Source organism: Egretta garzetta, unplaced genomic scaffold, assembly GCF_000687185.1.
Source record: "Egretta garzetta isolate BGI_Z169 unplaced genomic scaffold, ASM68718v1 scaffold424, whole genome shotgun sequence".
Classification (NCBI taxonomy): Eukaryota; Metazoa; Chordata; class Aves; order Pelecaniformes; family Ardeidae; genus Egretta; species Egretta garzetta.
The window spans coordinates 2,255,350-2,273,362 of NW_009259489.1; the positions used below are offsets into that span (position 1 = coordinate 2,255,350).

General features: G+C 39.0%; 1 protein-coding gene across 1 annotated transcript in view; it reads right to left on the reverse strand.

Moving 5' to 3' along the window:
• The window catches only part of ARSB (arylsulfatase B), a 70,792-nt gene that overhangs the window by 29,169 nt on the left and 23,610 nt on the right, over nucleotides 1–18,013 (reverse strand). The window contains exon 4 of the mRNA XM_035892824.1: nucleotides 7,016–7,259. Coding sequence (XP_035748717.1) covers nucleotides 7,016–7,259 — 244 coding nt within the window. The remainder of the gene's footprint in view (nucleotides 1–7,015; nucleotides 7,260–18,013) is intronic.

Consider the following 18,013-nt stretch of genomic DNA (forward strand, 5'->3'; position numbering starts at 1 on the left):
GCACCCTAACATCTGTAGTAGTCACACACTTAACTAAGGAATGCCTGGCCTTATTTAACCAAATTTTATCTTTGATTGAATAGACTCTTACTGTCTCTAGGTGCTCCACCTACAGCTGTGGTCAAGTGTGCCTTTTGCCGTCATTCACAGGTAACAGTAGCACGAACCAGTTAGCATGAGTTATGCTAGGATACGAATTTATAGCATGTGAACAACTCCGCAGTAACTGCGTGGGGAGATATTCTCATTTTGCAGTCTCTGAGTGTTTCGACATTTTTTCAGCACCCTTGTAAAAGAAAGCAAACACCAGAGTTATGCTAAGTAATCTAGTGCCTTCCACCAGGGTCAAACACAGAAGAAAGAAGTAGCTACTCCTGTGTGTTTCTCCCATTTATATATCCAATATTCATACAGTACCATGATAGGTAGAAAGTAAGAAATTAGGATATTCGTGCTGTTTGAGCAGACTAGTATTACTATCATACCATTAAAGGTAATTTCCATTATGGCTTTTAACCTGGAGGGTAGATACTGTACACTCACTAAGCATGGCCACAAACATTATTGTACAGCAAGCAGAACACAAAATATAAATATTACATCTGCATTCATTTAAGTTTTTCATGCTGCAGTTGTCATTTTTATTGAATCAATTTTTTATGGGGTAGAATATTGCTATTAGTAATTTTTAAATGTGATTTATATATAATCATGATATTACTCCTTGAAGCTTATGGCATTGCTGTATTAAGCTCTGTAGCACTATCAGCTGGTACTGAACTTGCTCAGTTCGGGTGTTATTCTGGCAATTCTGTTGCATACAAAATGGAGGTTTATAACCAGCATATATTATTCATAAAAAATACCCAGAGAAAAGAAGAGGGCATCGTACATTGAAGAAAGTGGCTGGCTGACAGAAAAGGACATCAGGAAGACAGAAGCAACACCCTGAGGACAACAAGTAGAGAATTTACACTTGTAGCAGAGTTCCCTTTCCCTGTGCCTAAATTCTGTTCTCCTTCCCATTTAGGGAGCTCCATGCCAAACGTAGTCCCCTCAAAAGACACAGCCTCAACAACAGATTCATTCTGGCAGATGTTCTGCCAAGCATATTTTGCATCAGGACTATAGTCCCGACAACAGAGCTAGAATAAGAAAGCAGTAAGATTCTCTAGGGTATCCCGCCTTTGTATTTTAGTAGATTCCAGTGTAACTATATCTTATAATGCTCTAATTTTGGAATATTTATTTTTAGACTCCAACATTCTAATATATTGCTCCTTCCCTAAAAATAAGGAACTTTTTCTTTTGTCTCTTATTCTACCGTGTCTGACTGTTTAATTAAGTGGTTAAAAGGTACTGTTTTCCAAAAGAAGTCCTCTATGTAAGAACATCTTGACAAAAACATACAGACTAACTTCAGAGTTGGTAAGAGAATCAGCTAGTTTATGCTGAAAACATCACACTATCTTCTGCTTTGCAAATTTTTTAAAACATACATACAGAAAGATCTATTACTCCTTAGTGAATATGAACAAACATCTACATGCAATCTTTCACTTTTGTTGTTGTTGTTGTTAAACAGGCAGAAGGTGTCCTTGGGAAGGAATCCAAGGTTTTTCAGGGTAAATATGTTTATCTTGCACAAAAACATCCCCAGTGTCACTCAGCAAAATCTGAGCCATTATAACCTTGCCATATATTGTATTTCTCTGGGTCTTATCTGTACACACTTTCCTAAAATAATTATATTTCAGATACTCTGGAAATAAACATTACTCTCAGCTTTATATTGCTCTTTCTTCAGCATTCACTTATACCACAACAATGAAAACTTTTTTCAAACAGGTGTTTAATTCCTAAAATTAATGTAACCATTTGGTACACAAGCATTCAAGCTGATCTTGCTTCCTTTACTTCATCTAATCAATTCTGTTATTTCCAACATTACAAAAATTTAAAACTGAAACTTGCCCTGCAAAATGTATGAGTAAAACTTGAAAACCTACACTTGCTAATAAGCTTTGAAGAAATATTAGTATTTTGACTGCATTTTATCCTGAATCTCTCAGTGCCTATCATACTGCTTCATGTGCTCTACTACTTGGTTTTCCATTTTTCTGCTAATGCAAAAGAAAGTCTGTTTTTCTGAGCATGGTTGTACTAGATATACAGTACTGAAAACCAAAATATATCAAAACAATGTATGAAACGGGGCAAATTTCTACATAAGTAAAATTATTTTGCCTCCTGTCTCTATTTCAATAGAGTAGCAAGCATCTGGGGAACAGATGTTTCTTAGACATGCAACTGCCTTTTGAGATACTCGCTTGGAAACATGCAGTAAGGCTTAGGTTCCTTGACTAGTTGCACATAAGTGTTGTTTACCCTTAATTTTTCTTGGTATCCTCAGTTACTATTTTTGTAAAATAAATTAGTGATATTATCCTGTATTTTTAGATATAATTTCTAATATGTGCATGGTTTTAGAGGTTCCAGCTACATTGTAGTATTACCCATGGTAATCTAAGGTATTAGAAAAGTGCAATCTGTTATGATTTATGTATAAGGTTTATACCTGAGATTGGAGTGGTCTGATGGATAGCCAAATATGGGTCAGTACAGTGACAGCATCCTAAGTTATTCTCAAAAAGAAGTTGGGGACATTAAAGGGAAATTAAATCTAATTCCAAAGGTACTTGGAGGAAAATGAAGTTTAGGAACTACTGGTCTAAAGATATGTTGCAACAAAATTTTGGATGGAAAAATTGATTTTTTGGGACCTACCAGCTTTCACTGTAGAAAACTATAGCAGAAAGTTCAAGATTGGTATGAATGGAGAAAGGCTGGGAAGATCTGCATGTGGAGACACACACAAATACACAGCAGGGAAAGGGCTCTCATAAGGGCCTGTGTTAATGACAGCCCGATTAGCAGGTCAGCAAGACCCCAACACATCTAGGCCAGTTTCACAGGACAGGAACATGGGGAGACAAAACAGCGATGGCACCTGGTGACTCACAGAAGTAGGGCAGGACAGAGAAGCAGCACCAAAAGGGTACAAAAAGGCATAACCAGAACCTATGCATGGTCACCAACCTAAGAAGAACACAGAAGACGTCAGAAGGACTTCATAGCTGGCGTCCCTGGACCTCTGCACCATCGCAACAGATCCCGGGCCTAACATCTGGTCACAAGCATCGTGGTGCCTGGCTGATGGATGGCTTGAAAACCCCTGCCCTGGTGCCTGGCTGCTGGGCAGACTTCTTAGCCACACACCTTTTGGTGAGTGAGAGCATCAGACTGTGAGAGTGCAAGTAAAACCTGTTTTATTTCAAATTCTATTTAAAATAAAATCACATTCCTCCTCTGTTAGGTCTCTCACTGATACAGTGTTGCAACAGTATTTCCTACACTGCTAGGTCAGCAGATATATCTGGGAGGAGCAGACAAGCTTTTGAGCTCCCAGACCCTGTCAAAGAGATTTTAAGTAGCATGCAAATTTTTACCTAAGAAGTTCAAACAATGAGAACTTTGTATTTCCTCAGTTGCATGCATTGTGTGAAAGCAACATAAAGTATAGCTAGCTAAAAAGAATGCAAAAGAAGGTATTTTTGTCCACAAGAAACAACTTTAATTTTCATACCACTTGCAACTAACCCTTAACTTTCTTCTAGTTCTTCAAGTCAAAATTAAGTAGAGGAGGCATGAAAGGAACAGTTGTGTACACGTGTGGTTTGCAGCACTTCTATTTACTACAAGAACTTAATATTAGTCAGCGTCATGTTAGTGCAATTCCTAATTTGGACTACCAACCACCTTAAAATCATTACAGAAAGTTCATTTTGGTCTAGGATTTCAGAATTTATATTTAGGATTTCAAAATGTATACCTAATTCCTATATTATTTATATAATGATCTATATTAAACATTTATGTATTTATATGCAGTCATTTTCAGAATTATATTAATACCATATTAAGAACAGATTTGTTGAAAACTGACCATTTTTAGACAGAGATCAGACACTGGAATGTATCCAATGTTTTTGTGACTTCTGAGAGTATCTGCATTGTCCCATATATTCTTTTGAATATCTAAATCAAGGTTCCAAATTCCAAACCTTTTTCCCTCTGATTACACACATAGGAAACAGTAGGTTTAGGATTAAAATCCACTAGAAAAAAACCCCAACCAAACCCACCAGAAGCATGTGCAGCTACTGATATTAAAATGGGCTGAAAAAATCACAGATGTACACAGTGATTGGCTATTAACTTACTCTTTTCAAATGAGGTAGAATCTTAGCAAAATTTAATTTCACTCATTATGGGCAACATATCTGAACTTTCCATTAGATGTCACCAAAAGGGCATTATGCCTTCATTGTTTGCCATCCAATATTCAAGCGACCTTTTGAGTTATGATCATGAAATTTAATACACTCATTTCTCTTGATTACATGGGAAAATCATGTGAAATTTGACATTTTGGCTGCAAGAGCAGCCTAACTGTTCACAAAACCTGACTCCCCCCTCTCCCGCCTCTGGACAGAGGCCCTCCGGTTGGTACTACTGAATATATTGGACGTCAGCTGTTCCCTAGCAGTGCCAGTAAACATGGCATTCAAGGTAAGATTCAAATGCCAGTAGCACACAGGAGATGCACAGCTGCAGCTATGCTTCCTCACATATAATTTTCCAATGAAGTAACCGGATCTGAGAAGATCAGCCCATGACAAAGAATACCTAGTTGAAACTGAACATGAATTAGGCAGGAATTCTGCTGGTAGCTGGAAGTCTATGGTTTAGGAGTACCCAAGGATCTTGCTGATACTGTTTTCCCACAGTAACATCGGCATGTAAAACATTCTACCGCCTCTGGCTGGACAGGAATCTCCATTCCTTCCTCGCAGTTAATTGTCCCTGACCTCAACTATACATATCCTTATCTTCTTCCACTTGGAAGAAAGCAATACAGTACACCTGGGCACAAGGCCATAAGCTCTCTGCAAACTCCAGATAGTACAGAAAACTACTCCATTGCTCCTCAGACAGAGGGGCAGCACTGAGAAAGAAATTAAACTTAGCAGTTTCAAAACAGGTAGTCCTACTAAAGGTACAAACAAAACAACTCTGAATTCAAGATATGGGTTTGTTTGGTCTTGGTTTTTTGATTTCAGGGTTTTTTTTTACTTCAAGGTAATAGGGCTAACCAGGAACAGGTCAATAGGTTCAACTCTGCCTGCTCTAACTCTCAATTTCTCATCCCAATCACTAACACAAACACCCACTGCTCATGTTTGTTTAGGAGCTAACTCCTGTAATTCACAGTCTAGGATGCTAAGACACACAAAAATCAGTGTTTATCATAATGCACTATGTTGAAAATTGCAGAAAATAGCTACATTTCTCCTGCAAGCTGGGACGGGAAACCTGAGAAGGGGACAAAAGGTTACAAAACACATAATATTGTCTGACTGCTACAAAACCAGAACAAAGACTATCAAAAGAAACAAAACACTAGTTCTAAGATGAACAGCATGTAGGAAATAGAATTGCTAGCCCTTTTATTTTGCCTTAGCAGTATTAAACTTGCCATACTAAATGATTCTTATGTGAATTAAAACTATATTCGACGACCAATTAAAATAAATATCACTTCTAAGAACACAGACAATAGGATTTAGCCCCATCAATGAATACATTGCGTGCAGCACAGAAGAAGGGGAAACAAAGGAATTTAAACCAATGTCACCATGCAATTTTTGCAAAACTAAGGGTTGGTCACAGAAGTTTAAAATTCTGCAGAAACTCAGGTTTTAAGGAATTTGTAACCCATTTTAGTAGAATAAAAGAACATTAGAATAAAAGAAAAGCTTTGATAGCTGAAGGACTGACTGAATATAAGCCTTGATTGAAGATGTCACAAAGGGGCAACACCAGAGTTTCTTTTGATTGTTTGATCCAGTGAAAAATCACTTTTACCAGTTAATGCCTATTTCATTTATTCTTTTCCATTCTTTTTTTACTGACTCTGCTGAGCCCAACGCACCAGTAATAAGCACAAATTCAGGTGACAAATTCAGGTGTACCCAGAGCCCCCAGTATCCAGCATTTGTGATATCATTTTTATTATTCTTTTCATGAAGAAAAATGTATGGGATTTAACTGATTTTCCTTTTAATGCACAGAAGACTCTCCATTATCTGAACTAGTGGAGTTTGGGATATCCCAGTCAATCCAGACAGCATGAGAGGTGCACAGAGTCCGAGAGAGCCCAGCAAAAGTCATTAGCTCGGTCTCAGTGCCAACCTAACTGGAGCTAAGCTGCCCCTTTCTTCCCAACTACCTAAGCATGTTGCACTATGCTCCCAAGTGCTCCAGCTTGCTTAAATCAGGCACAGCACCATGACCTCTCAGGAACCAAGTCAGGTCTATTTTTGCACTCAATCACACAGGCTTTCTGAGACACTGGACAGCATGATATGGACCTATTCAAATGGTTACACTTGGAGCCAGCCTCACAGGTCCTGTACTGAGCTAACAAACCATCAAAGTGGAATCCATGCTCAGTGAGCTTAATGTCTGCATAGACTTCCCACATGTTCCATTCCAGGCACATGCTGCAGAGACACTCAACTGACCTCTGTAGAGAGCAGGGCTGGGTCCATAAAATTTATTAACTTGTACTCCATGCTGTGCAAAATCAGTTAATGTACTGCTGGATCACAGAGTGTTCTTGAAAAAGTATTCCATGTTTGTCTATCACTGTATCCACACTGATAAACCCAACATACCAAGTTAAAGCTGTATGGGGGTTTTGCATTTGTGACCAGGATTAATTTGCAAGCTGGACAATTATCTCATGGATAGCAAAGTTAACTGCACTTATACCTTCCCTTTATTTACAGAAAGGAACATGTAATATTCCCCCCCACCTGGTTCCAGCTCTGGGCTGATTAAATTCTTCTCATACCAGAATTCTGACTCGGTGATTTGACATGCAAGTTACCTGATAGCCTTCCAAACATCAAAGCCATCCAAAGGCTTAGTGCCATTGGTATGTCCTCCAGCAAGGTGCACCAGCGTTGGCAGCCAGTCAGAGATATGGATGAGTTCATGACTTTCTATGCCTTTTTGTTTCAGTAAAGGACTTGCAACAAAGCCTACTCCTCTCACTCCTCCTTCCCAGAGGGTCCATTTTCTTCCTCTCAGAGGCCAGTTATTCCCACCTGCCAAAGTCTGTCCTCCATTATCTGGAAAACAAGTAATTAAAAGGAATTACTGGTAAGGAAGAAACAGAACAACACTCCCCCAATGTTTATTCATCCATTTGAAAAAGATGTTTTTACAGTATAGGCATGTCATGCAAGAATTGCATAGTGCTGTTAAGTGTTCATACAATGCCATAGAATCATAGAATCATAGAAAGGTTTGGATTGGAAGGGACCTTTAGAGCTCACCTAGCCCAACCCCCCTGCAGGAGCAGGGACACCGCTAACCAGATCAGGTTGCTCAGAGCCCCGTCCAACCTGGCCTTGAATATTTCCCAGGATGAGGCCTCCACTACCTCTCTGGGCAATCCATTCCAGTGTTTCACCACCCTCATTGTAAAGAATTTCTTCCTTAGATCCAGTCTAAACCTACCCTGTTTTAGTTTAAAATCATTACCCCTTGTCCTGTCACAGCTGGCCCTACTAAAAAGATTGTCCCCGTACGCTCATGTCGCATGTTCAGAGCATGCCACAAACATAAGTTAATTCTTGCCAGTCTGTTACAAATTACTGCAATGAAAAGTTATTGTTGGGCAGAAATCATACCGTACTACAAGCCAATGATTTAGAAAGACTTTGTTAAGAGCAGCCTCTGATGTTGATTCTAAATATCTAATATATATCTAACACCTATATACCTTATATAGATATCCAAAGCATTCAGAATCAAAGACTTGAAAAATTTAGTGCAAACTACTTTACAGACCACAAGAAGAGTTGCTATCAATGCCATCATTAATACTCAGAATACACTGTTTTCCAAAGCAGTAAGTTATACTTAAAAAGGAAAACTGTTATTCCACTGTCAGGATAATACCCATACTCCTAGTTTAGGACCATTTTTTCCTAGATTTTTAGGCAGCAAGATTGATTTGTAATGTCACACAAAACAGTTTCTCGAGCAGAATAAAGCCCTGATTAAAGGAGTTGAGACTAGTTAAAACAATTGAAGCAATTCAGAAATGTACTGAATTTATTTTGTTTGGTGAGAACAACATGTAAATGGTTACGGAAAAAGCTGACCTCTGTCTACAGTAACTGAGAAATATCGTCATTAATTAGAGATAGCTCATGTAACTCTTTTTAAACTCTCTCTGACCAAGCTTCCACACTTACAATAAAATCCAGATTCCTGAAGTTAACAGAATCAATGACTCTTTGAAGTTACTTTTAGTAGTGCTGTACAGTTCATCTTGTTCAAAGCGATTGTAATGATCTCTGAAGAGTCATTGATTGCAATTCTTTTAAACATTATTTTTCTGTATTTTAATGAGGTTAAAATTATTTCGAATAGTAGCTGTTGAACTGACATTCAGAGTAATTTGACATGTCTATATTGTCTTTTCTGATTAAAAAACATGAATTTGAGGGAAGAAACAAGAATTACATGTCCAACACCTTACAGAAGAGCTTTACTGTAATCACAACACAACAAAATTATCTCCCTTCTGTTTCATTAATTAGGGATCAATGTAAAACCCCACTGTGAACATCTTTCTACCACACAGAGAAAACCTTCTTTGTACTACCAAGGAATAAACTAGTGCATGTCTCTGTGGAGCCTTTAAAAGGTGGAAGCTTAAGTTATCATCTGAAAAGTGTAGTGTTCTGCAGCCCAACTAGCTTCCAGAAGGGCTGCTTGTGTGTCCAGCACTCTTGGGTTAAAAATAAATAAATTAAGAGCTTTATTGTCTTCAATGTGAAATGCAGGCAACCAAATACTAGCTACCAATATTTCTCACACAACGATGTTGAGCACTGAGATCTGGGAAGTTAAGCAGTTGCTGGTTACAAAAAACCAAAAAAACAAAAAACAAAAAAAAAAGATTATAAGTTTCAACAATTCCTTCTACTCTTAGTGTAAACAGGAATTCCTGTAAGGAAACCCGGAGACAGAGCTTTCAGTAGCTTTTAACCTTTGGTGGGCTTAGAATAAAAGGTGTCTTATCTACACTATATTAAAGCACAGTCTGGATGTACAGTGGGGTCAAATCTTAAGTATGTTAAATATCTTCTTCTTATCACAACCTACTTACTGTCCATATCATTTGAATACTAGCATGAGATTTTTTTTTTTTAGTCCTGAATATCAGCAACAAAGTAGCAAGGAAGTTACAGAAGTAAACTGTCTTTCTGAAGAATATATAGAGAAAAGTGTGCTTTTCCTGGGTTACAGTCAAATCTTTATTATACTTATTTTTTCTTTACTTTCTGTAGCCAAATTGAAGACATTCACATTGTGCCAGTTTCATTATACAATAAATCCCTGAGACATGGAGTCTGATACATACCCTGTAAAAACTCGTGTGTGATATCAGCATTCAGACATAGTACACTGACTTAAAAAAAGGGAAGAAAACATTTTCTTGTTTTGATAGCTTATTTGATAAGTAGATGAAAAAATCCAACATATGAAACAAGCTTCATCCCACTCATTTTGACTTCCCATTTTCACATTGCTAGAACATTACTGTTTCCTTCTCCCTCAGGAATTCATGTGAAAGGCACAAACAATGAGTGCCAATACTCCTTCCTAGACACCTGCTACCAGGTATTGCTGTAGTGAGGGGATGCTTGGCTAGATGGATCTATCATCTGCAGAAGCACAGCCATTCTCATGTTCACCCAAATAAGCTATTCCTTACTAACTCCTCATGCTATTTTACCAAAGCATCTCAAATATGGAACAAACTCCACAGTCCATATGAAAAACCCCAGTAGTTTAAGATACACTCTTAACATCCACTTAGGTAAGAGACAAATAGGATCATTGTTGATTCATGTTCTACACTTACTTCATATCCAATTCTAAATCCACTTAAAAACAGTATTTCCTGAATGATTTATCATCCATTTTTGCAACTGTTTCTCTCCATGACTCATCCTAATACCTAATCTCAGCAGACAGTCTCCAGAGCAAAGCTTTTGGCATCAAGGTACCTACAACTAGAGGGCCTGACTTATAACATTTCTTATTATTAAAGCTTCAGCCTTGCTACTTCAGCTGAAAACACAAGCCTCCCCCAAGCATGTTACTTCAATTATCTCTTTCCTGGAGACAAACATCAGATATGATTTTCATTAAAAATAATAATGAAATAGTCTGGAAAATGTAGTGAGCATATTTTTCCTATCTGTAAGAATCATTTTTGTAATTACATCTATATAATTTAGACTTCAGTAGTACCCACAACATATTATGTGCATTAGAAAAATCGTAAAACAAACCAGCTCTTGTCCCTAAAGAAAGGATGAAAGGGGAGAGAATAAGGCTATGGTTAGAAATTATGGTACTTGGCATAAGCATCACCTAGCTAATTTATTCAGTTTTGTTTGTTTTCTTAAATGGAAGCATCATACATTTTTTAAGAGCTTTGTAGTTTGCTTGGTTTGGATTCCTTTGATAGGTATTTAGCTACCTTTATTTTCTCACAGTAATTTTATCACTCCCATCATTATGTGTTACTTTAAGGAGGGTGGTTCCAAGACGCTTTTTTTCCATTCTGACAGAAATTTCTTCTACAAGCTGAAATTTTTGACAAGTAAAGAGAACACTGAGGAGAGACATTCTTGCTGATAGAAGAATGGGCTAAATCAAAGTCTGTAGCAGGCACTTCCAACAACAACAAAAAAAAATGCACAGAAGAGATATGCAGGGTAAATGAAAAAATGACAGAATAAAGGAGAGGAAAAAAGGCATCCTGGCTACCTTAAAATATAGCTTCAATCAAAGTTGTGCAACCTTGAATTAACATCAGACTTGTTGACTAGGGAGAAGTCTGTACAATGTAGTAATTCTATCATAAACATCAATGATACCACATTGACAAATTGTAAGCACTGGGGAGGGAGCTTGGGAAAGTTATATCTGAGGGAACCACGTAGTTACAGACAGAACAGTTTCTTAAGTGCAGTAAATATTTCTGGGGAGAAGGAATTAGTCAGAAGAGTCCCTAGGTACAAAAGCCAGGCTCATCTCTAATATTATGATTCTCTGCCAATTTACATGACTCATGTGAGTAGCATAATTGTCTTTTCATTTTTTGTTGTCCTTCAGTATTCAAGGAGTAGGAATCTGATAGGACCTGAACATTATCTTAAAAAAAAATAAAAAATGCCACACTGAATAATTTCATTGGAATGAATATTATCAAAATTAGTACATCTAGCCCCCCACCCCAAAACCAAGACAGTGTTTCCAAACCCAAAATACCACACATTTGATGTTAGTTTCTCTATATGAACACATCTGTGGGACATGCATCCTGATAAAATAGATTGATATAAAGCTCTCCAGATGGATTAACTTTTGCCTTCAAAACAGTCATGCACAGTCCCCTAACCCCTTGAATACTTTTTGAAGTACTGGCAAAGCTGATCCTCAGTAAATACCATGCATTGCTATAGCAAAAATAAAATTTTGAAATGAGAACTTCTGTCTTCTGTTTTGATTAAAATATCTGCAAAAAATCAACTATTTTTCTTCTAACTCTGGCAACTGCCCAAATATACCTCCAAGAAAAAAAACCAATTTCTTATAGGACATTCTTTCACTCATACATCTATTTACATCTAATCAATTTCTTACCCATCTTGAAGTCCATACAATGCTGTTCATATTAAGATACTTTAATGGAGTGATTTGAAACAACAAAAATACTCCATGCCAAAAGATATTGGATGTAAATAGGACACATTTCCCATACAGAAAATCAGAGAATATAATCTATTTTCAAAAAATCTTTCTGCAACAGAAGGTGACTTTCAAACTACTGTGGGTTTTTTGTTAAAGGTAATGAAGAGGAATTTAATTTAATAAAAAAACTTTCAACATAAGCAAAATAAAAGCAAAGTAAAGCTTTTGCATCTTGAACATACCTTTAAAAATGAAGGCTGATGTCTTCTTCTCACAAACATCTGCTTTTTAAATTAATATTCATTGTCTTATACATGAGAAAGAGTTTAAATTTGTTAAATCTGTAATTTGTAAACTGTCAAAGATGTTTTGCAGGAGTTCTTAAAGGAATCAATAAACAAAACTAAATAGAGAGGCCCTTCTTTTCTCCCAAGCATTTCTCTGAAGAGTTGCCAGCTACCAAACATTTTCACTAGGGCAGTATATATGCAATGATGTGGGATGTATGTAACCAGTAAACAGTTTAATGACTAAAACCTCTTTGAAGAGCAATTGGACAATAAAAAACAGCAATAAAACAATTCTGAGAGCAATAACTAATGAAGCATGTATGGATTCAAGTCTTCAGATGGAGTCACTTTTATATTGAATTACCCTGGAACTGAAGCAACAGTCTGCTTCATACTAAGACGACAACCCGCATTGGCAATAGATACTCACAACTATGGGAAAAGCTTCGTTTGGGATTTATGCTTCATTAGATAATAGAAAACCAAAAAGGGCAAAAGTGCTGGCTTAAGAATGAACCCTGACAAATGTCCTTCCCAGGATCATAAATATCTCTTGCCCGTGCGCATTCCTCACTAAGACAAGTCCACAGTGGTTACTGAACTCAGGGGCAATATTAATACCATTAATAGATTTGTCAAAACTTCACACATCAGAGATCATGCCTCTGACAAATTCAGTTTAAATTGATCAACAGGCTCAAAAGTTATTGTCGGGAGAAGAAATTAAATGGAAATAAGTCCTGTAACACTGTACAAGGCCAGTTTTCTAAGAACATAAGCTTAGTCTCCCCCCAGCTGTACACACAAAAATCATTATCACCTCTGTAGTGGAATGAAAAACTTATTTTAAAAGCTATAAAGAGACTTTTTTTTATTTTTTGGATGGTGGGAAAAACTCTTTAAGAAGAATTTCCAAAGAACACTTAAGTACAGTATGACCAGCATGCTAACTTTCTTCACCAACTGGCCCAAGTGACTTCCTTTCTGCAATTTCTACTAACTGCACACGCTATCTTAGCAGCTTCTGCTCATGTTGCCTCACATTAATGCTCTAGAACAGAGGTGTTATTTTCTCTGCAAATAGGCCAGAAACTGTACGTCGCGTTAAAGATTTTTCTCACTGTTTTTTCGCCAGCTCTTACGTAGGACTTAAGTCAGTAAATTAAAAATTGTAAATAATGCAGAAAATAATTTTCTATTTCTTGTATATTATTCAAAAGCAAGCGTGGCTTGTTGTATAGCTACTTATTTTCTTCTAATAGACTAGATCTTGTTTCAATTACACTATAGCAAAGTAACTTTTTCTTTTTTTTTTTTTTTTTTTTTAAACAGAGCATCCTTTTTTTGTCTCCCTTGTGAGGATTCAGTATGCTGCATTCTTCTTATGACCACAGCTGAGCTATACCTCACAGGCCCATTGACGTGCCTGGTGAATTGTTCTGGACAAGCCTCTCAGAGAGGGCTTCCTTCTCCACAGATTCATCCAGGACTGTATTTGGTGCTGTTACTAGGCAGTTTTAACTCCAGTTTTTCTTTTCAGCCTTTGTATTTTCTTAGTCCAAATAAGGAGCTACTCATAAGTCTCTTTATAAAAATAAAGAAAAACAAACAAAAAATCACCCTTGCTGACTACATTTAGTGTGGAAATTGTTTTAGACAGTGAGAATATCTCATAAAAATTTGCAGGGTTTACATACACTGTCCTTAACTTTTATTTATTCTAAACCTTCCGTTCTTGTTCTCCAGAAAGTTAAACTTTGTGATATGTATTATACAACCTTAGTCAAAATGGCAGAATTGTAATCCTAAGTATGTGTCCCAGTAATCCTAATTATCACAGTAAGTTTAACAACTGGTTTTGGCATTTGTAAAACAAAGAGTGATCCAAGAACACAGAAAATATTTACAAAAATAACTCTGGAAAATACAGCAGTAATTAATTACTTCCTATAATAAAAATAACAGTCTTAACAGAAAACTAAAAAAATCTCTTTCAGCACAATAGTCCAATAGGATAAGTATTTCTGGACTGTTTTGGATTGTATGTCTCACAGCACAACAAATTCTGCATAAATAAATTTTAGGATAAGTAACGCAAGATCAAAACTGCTTGATATTACAAAATTCAACATGCAAAATATTTTACAATAATGAGGTTAATAAATGTAAATATATAACTTCTTCTGGATAACTAGATTAATTTTAAAAATAGCTATCCAAAAGTTTAACAGATCTCTGTGTATATAACTCCTATATCCACAGAGCAAGAAATAACTAACCAACATTTAAAGGCAGAATAAAATTAGGAATCAGTAAAAAAAAAAAAAAAAAAAGGAGAGCGGGAAAAAAATCAAGTGCTGCGTGCCAAGGGAGTCTTTGACTATGTGTCCTGGTTTCGGCTGGGATAGAGTTAATTTTCTTCCTAGTAGCTGGCATAGCACTGTGTTTTGGGTTTAGTACTAGAAGAAAGTTGATAACACACTGATGTTTTAGTTGTTGCTAAGTAGTGCCTAGATTAGTCAAGGACTTTTCAGCTTCCCCTGCTCTGCCAGGCGCAGAAGGAGCTGGGATGGGGCACAGCCAGAACAGCTGACCCCAACTGGCCACGGGGCTATTCCAGACCACACATCATGCTTGGGGGGGAGCTGGCTGGGGAGGGAGGAGGGATCGCTGCTTGGGGACGGGACGCGCTGAGCATCGGTCAGCGGGTGGTGAGCAATCGTATTGAGCATCACTTGTTTTGTATATTCTATTCCTATTTTTTATTATTATTGTTATTGTTATTCTTTTCTTTTATTAACCTGTCTTTATCTCAACCCACAGGCTTTTCCTTTTTTTTTTTCCGATTCTCTCCCCCATCCCACTGAGGGTAGGGGGGGAGGGAGCGAGCAGCTGGGTGGTGTTCAGCTGCCTGACGGGTTAAACCACAACAGTCCTTTTTGGCACCCAATGTGGGGCTCGAAGGGTTGAGATAACAACAGATCTGACCATAGCGTGTTAAAACAAATTTGTGATAATGGTTCATTATATTAGTCTAACAGTCGCTGGTCGCAATGTTGACTTACTTGCTCTCAAGAGAGAGGATATCGAGGGCACACACCACGGAGCACCCTATGGTTTTATCTGTGTGACTATGGAGAGGACATGAGGAAATGGGATGGAAGACCCACCTCGACCCTAGCGGCACAAGTATGCAAGTTGCAAAGAAAAACAACCACAAAAGGGGATTCTTCCAGGAAACTTGTGGCTCCAATTTCCAGAAACAGACTGCAGTTGCTGCAGACAGAGTAGAAGGGCTGATCTTATTTCTGATTGTGCTGAAGGAACTCCTGACTGATATATTCAAAACATGGACAACTGTAACCAGGACTAGAGGGCCCCTGCCTCCAGCCAGGTGGAGGAAAGGGACAAACAGGTTTACTGGACTGTGTAGATTCAATGGCCTGGCACATCAGACCCACATAAGTATCAAGCTCTAGTGGACACTGGTGCACTGTGTACCCTAACGCCATCAAGCTATACATGGGCAGAACCCAACTGTAGTTCTGGAGTGACAGGGGGATCTCAAGAGCTGACTGTATTGGAGGCTGAAGTGAGCCTAACTGGGAATGAGTGGCAAAAATGCCCCATTGTGACCAGTCCAGATGCTCTGTGCATCCTTGGCATAGACTACCTAAGGAGAGGGTATTTTAAGGACCCAAAAGGGTACTGGTGGGCTTTTGGTATAGCTGCCTTGGAGGCAGAAGAAATTAAGCGGCTGTCTACCTTGCCCAGTATTTCAGAGGACCATTCTTTTGTGGGGTTGCTGAGGGCTGAAGAACAATAAGTGCTGATTGCCACCACAAAAGTATACCAGCGGCAATATTGTGCCAACCGAGACTCCCTGACTCCCATTCACAAGCTGATTCGTCGACTGGAGAGCCAAGGAGTGATCAGTAAGACTCGATCACCCTTTAACAGTCCCATATGGCCAGTGAGAAAGTCTAATGGAGAGTGGAACCTGACAGTAGACTATTGTGGCCTGAATGAAGTTACAGCACCACTGAGTGCTGCCGTGTCGGACATGTTAGAACTTCAGTATGAACTGGAGTCAAAGGCAGCCAAGTGGTATGCCATAATTGATATTGCGAATGCTTTCTTTTCAATCCCTTTGGCAGCAGAGTGCAGGCCACAGTTTGCTTTCACTTGGAGGGGCATCCAGTATACCTGGAATCGACTGCCCCAGGGGTGGAAACACAGCCCTACCATTTGCCATGGACTGATCCAGACTGCACTGGAACAGGGTAAAGCTCCAGAGCACCTGCAATACATTGATGACATCATTGTGTGGGGCAACACAGCAGAAGAAGTTTTTGAGAAAGGAAAGAAAATAGTCCAAATCCTTCTGAAGGCCGGTTTTGCCATAAAACAAAGTAAGGTCAAGGGACCTGCACAGGAGATCCAGTTTTTAGGAATCAAATGGCAAGATGGACGTCGTCAGATTCCAATGGATGTGATCAACAAAATAACAGCTATGTCTCCACCAACTAGCAAAAAGGAAACACAAGCTTTCTTGGGCGTTGTGGGTTTTTGGAGAATGCATATTCCAAATTACAGCCAGATTGTAAGCCCTCTCTACCAAGTGACCCGGAAGAAGAATGATTTCAAATGGGGCCCTGAACAACGACAAGCCTTTGAACAAATTAAACGGGAGATAGTGCATGCAGTAGCCCTTGGGCCGGTCCGGGCAGGGCAAGATGTAAAGAATGTGCTCTACACCGCAGCCGGAGAGAACGGCCCTACCTGGAGCCTCTGGCAGAAAGCACCTGGAGAGACTCGAGGCCGACCACTAGGCTTTTGGAGTCGAGGATACAGAGGATCTGAAGCCAACTATACTCCAACTGAGAAAGAGATATTAGCAGCATATGAAGGGGTTCGAGCTGCTTCTGAAGTCATTGGTACTGAAGCACAGCTCCTGTTGGCACCCCGACTGCCAGTGCTGTGCTGGATGTTCAAAGGGCAGGTCCCCTCTACACATCACGCAACTGATGCTACGTGGAGTAAGTGGGTCGCACTGATTACACAACGGGCTCGAATAGGAAACCTCAGTCGCCCAGGAATCTTGGAAGTGATCATGGACTGGCCAGAAGGCAAAGATTTTGGATTATCACCAGAGGATGAAGTGGTACGTGCTGAAGAAGCCCCGCTGTACAATAAATTGCCAGAAAATGAGAAGCAATATGCCCTGTTCACTGATGGATCATGCCGTCTTGTGGGAAAGCATCGAAGGTGGAAAGCTGCTGTATGGAGTCCTACAAGACAAGTTGCAGACTGCTGAAGGAAGGTGAATTGAGTCAGTTTGCAGAAGTGAAATCCATCCAGCTGGCTTTAGATGTTGCTGAATGAGAAAAATGGCCAGTGCTCTATCTCTATACTGACTCACGGACGGTGACAAATGCCCTGTGGGGGTGGCTACAGCAATGGAAGCAGAGCAACTGGCAGCGCAGAGGCAAACCCATCTGGGCTGCCGCATTGTGGCAAGATACTGCTGCCCAGGTAGAGAACTTCATTGTAAAAGTACGTCATGTAGATGCTCACATACCCAGGAGCGGGGCCACTGAGGAACATCAAAACAACCAGCGGGTGGATCAGGCTGCTAAGATTGAAGTGGCTCAGGTGGATCTGGACTGGCAACATAAGGGTGAACTATTTTTAGCTCAGTGGGCCCATGACACCTCAGGCCATCAAGGAAGAGATGCAACATACAGATGGGCTCATGATCAAGGTTTAGGGTTGGAAGGGACCACTAGTGGTCATCTAGTCCAACCCCC